Genomic DNA, 9,162 nt, shown 5'->3' on the forward strand with positions numbered 1-9,162 from the left:
ACCAGAGGGCCTTTTAAACAATAGGTAGTCTGTTAGCGTTGGTCAGTAGTAGTCCAAATTCAATACGAACGTTTGTTTCTTGAAAATTTGATTACGATTTAAATACAGTACACTATTTACTTTTAATATTACCTATATGCCATCGAAAAGAAAACGTGTTATATTATCATTAAAAGACAAATTAAAGTATTTGTTTCCATTATCCGGATTTTTCCTTATCCGGACTACCTTCATCCCCAATTAGTCCGGATAATCGAGGTTCTACTGTAATTACAGTATATTCATGACAGATATCAAGTTACAATTAAAGAAAATGTTTACATTTTGTTGAATAGGGAAAGTAGCATAAACATCATTCTACCGCCTTGAGGTAGAATGATGTTTGAAATTACACCTTGAAATTACTGTACTGTACCTAAATTTATATATGGTCAGGAATTTTTGATGGATGTTGCATTCTATCCATCACTGTCCAATTTCATCATTGTGGTTTAGAATTTTTTTTTCCTGTTACCGTATTCTGCCTTAAAAATCAAGAAAACCCTACTGAAATTAGGATGGACATATTAAAAAATTCTTATAGTGCCATGAAGATCTTACAAATTATATTTCTTAAATCTCTTTAAACTTCATAAACTTGTCATTCTCATTTATTACTTCATAGTTTATATTTTTATCTTTAATTGTATATATTTGTAAAAATTTTAAACAATGTTTAAATTAGAAAATATTGAAAAAATTGTTTAGATTCTTAATAAATATAAATTTTAAAATATTCAGTTATAAAAATTCTAAGAAATGAATTTTGTATTTTAAGTTCTGTAGTTATTGAAATTGGGAAATAAAAGTGTCCCAAAAATGTTTTCTCATATATAAACATTTTGGTTGCTTGATATTTTGTATAAACAAATGCAAATCACATCATTCAAAACAAATAATTATAATTGCTAGAATTTATTACTTAGATTGGAAAAATTGATTAAAGCAGTACTTTAATATAGTAATTTTGTAAAAAATTTCTAAGAAATATGAATTTTAAGACTAGAGGAAGGATAATTAAAATAATACAATAAACAATTTTTTATAAAACCTTTCTTAAAAGTATATTAACCCGTTCAAGCATAATTAGATGAAATACGACGTCATAAAACAAACTGAACAGATACTTTAAAAATTTAATGTAACCATATAATTTAAATATTGAAAATTTAAATGCATTTAATGTTATTTTTATTTAGTCTTATCTAGCTCTGGAATATGTAGCTTTTTATATTAAAGAAATAAATATCTAATACAAACTGCAATCAAATACGCTCTTTAATACAGTTACCATATTACGACCATAGTGCTCATATTTTATGGATATGAATTGACACAACTCCCCTATGTACAGGCGGATGTTGATGTTTGAGAACGTGGTAATCTAAGAAACTCTAACATATTTTGATGATTAAGATGACTAAAACGATTGACCTATTTTCTCTCAAAACGTTTGAGATTGAAGTTAAATTGGGATTTTGGTGGGATAAATATTGTTCGGAGGATCGTTCAGAAACACTTCTGCAGGGCCGCCGCGAGGCAGGTTCAGCGCGTTCGCCGGAACCCGGCCTCGCGGTGTACGAAAACTCATAAGACATTTTGTAGGACCCCTCTATAGTAGATGAATATTCGGGTGTGTGGGGAAAATGCAATTGCATAACCCACTAATCGATGACAACTTGCTGCACACTGACATTTTCTCTCCTGTCTTTGCATTGAATATTTCGTTGCAGCGTGTTGCAACGAAGAATACTTCCGTATACATTACTTTTTAAATATATATAAATGGTTTGCTGTATATTAGTTAATATGACGATTTTAGTCTCTGTAATCCAAAAATATTCTTGGTAGACAAATTTCATAGCAATCTTATTGGCAAATTAAATTTATTTTGTAAAGACTACATCAAATGCATTTCGGGCTGGTCTAATATTTTTCAGTCCCTCTTCAGTGAATAACCGCTGGTGGTAATTACAATGATATTTCCATGGGTAGGGGTGGTAAACTTTGTACACATTTGTAAGAATCAAGTTTAAAAATCTTTTCCACATACGTGTATAATAAACATACTAAAACCAACTAATTATTAAAAATTCATTGACAAACAATTGTAAAGATAATTCCAAAGCACTACAAATTTTTAACCTCNGCGTTATTGCTTACTTTGAGAAACGCTGAGCTAAAATAAAAGTCAATGTGTTAGAAATATTCAAGTTGTGACCTTCAATAAAAAATAAAAAATATATAAAATGTTGACATTTTATATATATTCCGTCGAATTTTTATATATAGAATTTGTCTGCCGTCGCCCCTCTATGTTTCCTTAACGCCCCCAATTCTCTTTGAGCCTTCTACTGCCCCCCTGAAAGCCTCCAGCACCCACAAGGGGGAGTTATCGCCCACTTTGAGAAACTCTGGCCTAGTGACAAGTAAATTCGACTTACGTTGTTTTTTGACTTAAGTCACCTCTCCTGGAACCAATTACCGACATAAGGCAAGATATACCTGTACTAATAAAACTGAACGAGATCATGAATCTTAATACTACTTAACATCTCGACAGACAGTGCAAAAAGCAACAAACACAATGACAAACTAGACAAGATGAACGGACCGACAGAGACAAATGAGCAAGACCCCAAAAAATTTTAATTTAATTTAAATTTTTTTATGTATTTATTTATTAAACTCTAACTTATTCACTAACTAAACTAACCTACCATAACCTAGGACAAACCTAACCAAACGACTAAAGCTAACAAACCCTAATCTAATTTAACCTAACCAGAAACCAAGCTAAGAGTCCCTAATCTAACTTACAACTAGGACTAACCGAATATAGACTGAAAAAGAAGACAAAAAAGAATTAAAATACAAAGTTGAAAGGCAGCTATATACCAACAATTGAAACAAAGCAAGAGAAAGCTAATTGCCATCTGTGTTCATGGAGTGAATGCTCTCAAGAGGATATGAATGTGAGTAGATGATGGAACATTGTACATGTATGAATGAGTTGGTGCTGGTTGCAAGACCAATTGTAGCTCTCATTAAACTATCCTTAATGTGATTATATCTATTGCAGACAAAAACTAAGTGAAGTGGTATTTGGTCCTCCAGAATACCACAATAGCATTGTGGATTGTCCCCAAGGTTAAATTTATGCAAGTATTGCTTAAAATTGCCGTGTCCTGTAAGTAGCTGAGTGAGTGTGTAACTAATGTAAAAGTGACAAAGAATTGCAGTACTGTCAACCTTGGGGATGAAAGTGTAGATGAGCCTACCCCACTGGTAGGCTCACCTATACTTTCATCCCCAAGGTTGACAGTACTGCGATTCTTTGCCACTTTTACCCTAGTTATGGTCCCAGCTGTCTTGTCAGAGAATGAAGATTTGCTTCTTGACATGATTGTTGATGTACAAGGTAGGAATGTAACTGAAAGTACTAGTGACTGAAGACTTTGCAGCTTGTTTAGCAAGACATCAGCGGTTTCGTTGCCGTGAACCCTACTTGACCTGGGACCCATTGAAATTTATTCTAATGTTGTCTAAGTGTCTGAGAATGTGGTGTATGAGATGGACGAGTTTTAAGTGGCTATCAGACTTTGCAATCCTGTGTAAAGCTACCCTACTGTCAGAATAAACGCAATAGTGTAAGTAGCGTCTTTTGTCCTTCCTATGCCTAATGGGAATTAAGCTCATATAAATACCTAAAGTTTCTGCCTGTGCTATTAAGCAGTGTGATGCTCATGGCCTAAGTCGGAGTAATCTACAAAAGCAGCACCCACATCGTCACCCTTCTTGGAACCGTCAGTGTAAATCCTAAACATGGGATGATCACCTGGATCTTTGAAATAAACGTCAGGGGAAGCTGATGGGAAAAGTGGTAATCATAAGCCAGGAGGGTATTTTTATCGATGCTGAATTTTTTGATATCATTAATCAAGGTTAATCTGGGGAATCTTACCTACTCTAATCATTTTGTCGACATCCAAGTCGCTATAATCTCACCAGAGTAAGGCAACAAGATTTTCCTGCCAGATAATGCATTTAATTTCTAAGTCGATAGGGTTCAATCCTGACATTACTAAAAGGGCACTAGTGGGTGTGGTCCTACAAATGTGGAGAGCTGCAATCCTTTGAACAGATAGTTTTTTTTATGATTATGGACCTTGGTGGCCATATGGCCCCAGACCTGTATGGCATAGAGGAGTGCTGGCTGAATTGCACACCTGTAATAAGCTTAGTAGTGTTAGGGCCAAGGCCCCATGTGTTCCTAGCAATACTAGTGAGGGCATTGGCCATCTTTTTAGCTTTGTCCATGATGTATTTGATGTGGGGTGTAAAGTTAAGTCTCTCATCAAGAATAACACCTAAATATTTAATTTTCGTTGTTTGCTTTATTCTGTGAGCACCTGTTCAAAGGGTAAGCTTCCTGACGAATGGTGTGTTCCTACCAACTATCATGCTTTTGCATTTGTCTGTGTTAATGGGTTGCCTATGCTTAATACTCCACTGGTGAATGTTATTGAGAATGTCATTGCAAATGTCCTGTAAGTGTTCACTGTTCCTGTGTGAAGCTAGGATAATTGTGTTGATAATAGCCCTGTATGCAGCAGCCAGGAGATAGGGTGTCATTTAAGTGCAGAATAGAGTTATAGGCTATGTTCCAGAGACTAGAACCAGACCTGGATCCCTGAGGACAGCCTCTAGTGTATGATTATGTTATTTTGTGTTGTATAAACATCTGCACTCCTGTTGCTAAGATGGGACTGAAGAAGTTTGTAAATATTTTGAGGACAGTGATGAGCATGTAATGTGTGCAGAATAAAAGGCCACCAGGCATGATCAAAGGTGTCTCTAAAATCAATATTGATAATTGCAGTATGCTGATTGTTTTGTTTAGCCTGGTGGATGTAGTTAATGACCTGATGGATGGCATCTGCTGTACCTTTGTTTTTAGAGAAGCCGAACTGATGATGAATGTGATGCCATATGATCCTGTTAATCATTAGACCAACTAACGTTTTTCTCAGAGATGAGAGAAGACAGATCAGCCTGTATTTTTTGTAAGTGTTTGCACTGGTGGGTTTAAGAATCAATTTGACACTACCCTTTATCCACTCAGTAGGAAAAAGGCCAGTGTTCAAGCAAATATTGAAGAGAATTACAAACGCTGTAGGATTGGCCTCAAACGCGTGTGTTTATCATCTTAGTGGTTATGCCATCAAGACCTGGGGCTTTATTTTTGGTAACTAAACAGATGGCATTCGAAACTTCGATGTAGGTGAAGTTGTGGTCATTGTCTCTAATAAGTGGAGTGTAGAACTCTGGATGACCACTTGTGTATTGTCATCCTGCTGTGGGTCATCCAAAGGCTAAAGGTTAGTGATGATGTGCATGATCATCATATATCAAGATGTTTGAATTTCAAAGTTTATATTCTGTTTTATTTTATTCAAGTTGACTTTGCTTCATTTGTTACTTAGCTACGACAGCACAGTGTTACACATTCAAGATCCAGTACTTACCCTGTTCTTATTCTATAGTTTAACTCAGGCATGGCTAACATACAGTCCGTCTAATGAATTTATGTGGCCTGCAATTAATCTTTCAATATTAGCTACTTAAGTCCAGATATCTCAATGAAAAATTCTGATGTTTAAAAAAAAAGGTCAACAAGTAACTGTGCGATTAGAGTTAACGCTCCATTACAAATGTCTTCAGCACAGGGTAGAACGTTGATAATGCATGATAATGTGAAAAATGTATCTGTAATCTCTATGTACAATTTAGTCTCTATGGGGTGACACAACAATGAGATATCACACCACCTCAAAATCTTGCTAGGGCAGCCTCTGGTTCGGCCCGTGAAAAAAGTTTTCTTTCCAATTCTGCTCAGGGTCAAAAACTGTTGGCCACTCCTGCTTTAACTATTTCAGATTGAATGTGACTCATGAGATCAAACTGTTTGATATGTTGATATGTTCCAATTCATTACATTAATTGATGGAATTTAACAAATTTGGATGTTTTTATTAATATTATTTTTGTATAGATATGAATAATATATAAGGATTTTTTTTATTTAAAAGAATATTTCTTTCATAAAATCTCAAAGGAAATGCGTAAGAGTGCTCTTTTTTTAATCATTGGGCTGTAATTTCCAAATTATGCATTTATACATTGTATCTATCCTTCATTAATCTCAAGAACAGAAAGAGTTACATAGATGAAAATTGAGAACAGATATGGAAAGCTTAAAGGCCCCAATTAACTATATATGAACTTTTGGTTCAGTCATGGTTAAGTTGTAATTTCAGTTCAAAATGTTCTTGAGTACAGAGCTAGATAGATGACCAGCATGATTTTATTGTTATCAGGAGAAGTATGATGTACAGTACAGGGGTAAGACACTACTAAGTTGCAAAGCAGTTATGAAAAGCCTGGGTCTAGAGACCCCAATTAACCATATACAAACTTCTGGTCTGGACCAGAAATTGCATAATTTTTTTAAAATAAAATGGTGATTAAAAATTGCAGCTTCGTATTGTAACAATGTCACAGTAAATAATTGTCCGTTGTTTTTATTTTTTGTGTATTGATGAAGATATGATCAATTTTTATGTTTAGTCATTAATTAACATATAAGAATAAAATAAAATTTCTGTACATTCTGTACAAATAAACTGTACATTATTCAGAATTTTTAATTGTTAAATACTAAAAATTTTAATATTTATAGGCTAAAATAAATTATACTATCTTCAAATATCACAAAGCACTAGTTTATAAAAAATTGTGCTGAAGAAGGGAAAGTGTTCTAGTTTATAATTTTACTTTGTTGAAAAATGTAATAAAACTTATCTAAAGTCATTTAATTTCAGATTTTATAATGATTTAATTATTTATTCTATTTTTTCCAGGAATAGATGAAAATAAAACATTAATCTGTAGTATATGTAATAATAAATTTAATTCAAAAGAAGACTTAAAAAGACATTTTCTATTACATCTAGAAGAGAACCCTTTTTGGTGTGATATATGTCAGAAAAGATTTCCACGAAAAAATAGTCTAAAGAAACATCTTAAAATTCACAATAGGATACCTGCTCAAACTCAAACTATAGATAAATCTTTTACCTGTGAAATCTGTTTAAAGATATTTAAAAACAGAGGTAATTTGAAAAGACATCTTATAGTTCATACTGGAGAGAAACCATTTGTGTGTGACATCTGCAAGAAAAGGTTTACTCAAAGAGAATCACTTATTTGTCATACACGAATTCATACTGGAGAGAAGCCTTTTGTGTGTGACATTTGTCACGAAAGATTCAGGTATAGGAACTTATATAAGAGTCATAGATTAAGGCATTTAAATAAATGCTGACCAAATAGTGTTTTTAATATATTTGTGAATAGAATTTCAAACATTTGTTCTAAGCAAAATATGAAAACTATCCATTATTTAACATAAGTTTTATGTAACTGATTAATCTGAATTTTTCATAAAATTGATAGATACAAATTTTAATTTTAATTTAATTCATAGGTGTATATTTTAATTCTTTTTAAAGAAATTAAAATAACCAGAAATAGGAATTTCTGAGTTATGTGAATGAATAAATAAATGTTGAATCTTAATGTATTATAAAATATGCATTTTAAATCATAGGCTCAGATTAAAGGAAGAATACTTTGTCATGTGATGGAATTCTGGTAATAATAACAGAATGATTGTTTTAAAAATTTTATATCCATTGATTCATGTAAATTATTTGTCTGTATATTAGGTAATAGAAATAGGGTCATTCTAAAAGAAAAGAACGTTTTGATCTGGCAAGCCATTGTTCTCCCATCATTCTCAACTTCTGTGTCATGAACCTTCCCATGTTTTTGCACCAGTCTGATGCTAACAGTGAGCCACAGCAATCATTTACTGTTTACAGTGTAACTTTGAAATGTGTGACAAAATTAAAGATTCCGCCAAGTGTGAGGTTTGTAGTGTAATACACTTTTTGAATACAAAAAAAAAGGCCACTCTATCAAAATTTACAGACAGATAACCAAGGTTTGTGGTAATGTGATGAATGAAGCTTCAGTTTGAAACAAATGGTAGACAAAAATGTTGTCTAGAGGCATTGTGTAATTCAGGATAATGCACGTCCGCATGCTGCTGTGCTGATGATGAATTTGCTTCAGCAGTTTAAGTAGGAAGTTTTTGAACATCCTTTTTATAACCTGGACTAGGCTCCGAGTGATTACATCTTTTCCAAAAATTGAAGGATTTTTTTTAGCCGGGAATCACTATGGAAGTGACAATGAACAGAAAGAGACCATTAATGACTGGTTCAAGAACTTGGTATTAACTTAATGTGCAGAAGGCATAGAAAAGCTGATGATACGCTATGACAAATGTTTAAATTTGTATGGCAACAATGTAGAAATATAGCTAAGGTATCATGTGTGTTGTAAAGTAAGTTTTATTTCATTATCTTAAAATATCTAGAGAAACAAACGTTCTTTACTTTTAGAAAGACCTTCATATTACTGGATAAAAAGTTTTATAAACAAATAAAATTTAGTGAGTTATTTTAAAAGTAATTGTTAGTGTATTAAAATTGTTAATTATTTATTGTTTTAGTTTATTTTATACTGAAGTACTTTGTTGATTTAAAATCTTTACATAACCGAGTATATACAGTTAAAGATAAAAGAATAAAAAAAAAATTAAAATTATTAAAATGTAATAAACTCTTATATAACTTTAATATGGAATTTTTGATATTTGGAAAATCGGTTTTTACTTTTCATACATGCTCACAATTTTTATACAAATTATGAAGTACAGTAGAACCTCCATTATCCGGACCTCTATTATCCGGATTTTCGATTATCCGGATTGTTCAAAATAAACAAAAATTTTACGAATTTGCTGATTTGCACTTGGCGAATTACGATACTGTTTATGTACGTGATAGAATGCATAACTTTTTTTGTTTCAACAACGTCTCACCCAACTCTTAAATATATTTTACGTAGTAATAAAAATATAACTTGACATACGTATTTATAAATAATTTATATTCAAATTACATCATTTCTATGACCAAGGGCGGCGTAAGG

The 9,162-nt window shown here is 32.6% G+C and overlaps 1 protein-coding gene across 1 annotated transcript in view; it reads left to right on the forward strand.

Moving 5' to 3' along the window:
- LOC111623884 (B-cell lymphoma 6 protein homolog) overlaps positions 1-9,162 on the forward strand; it is a 94,250-nt gene that overhangs the window by 47,734 nt on the left and 37,354 nt on the right. The window contains exon 6 of the mRNA XM_023366612.1: positions 6,963-7,423. Within this exon, the coding sequence (XP_023222380.1) occupies positions 6,963-7,423 (461 nt within the window). The remainder of the gene's footprint in view (positions 1-6,962; positions 7,424-9,162) is intronic.

This window comes from Centruroides sculpturatus, unplaced genomic scaffold (assembly GCF_000671375.1).
Source record: "Centruroides sculpturatus isolate CEXI.00-Female unplaced genomic scaffold, Cexi_2.0 scaffold325, whole genome shotgun sequence".
In the NCBI taxonomy this organism is placed as follows: domain Eukaryota; kingdom Metazoa; phylum Arthropoda; class Arachnida; order Scorpiones; family Buthidae; genus Centruroides; species Centruroides sculpturatus.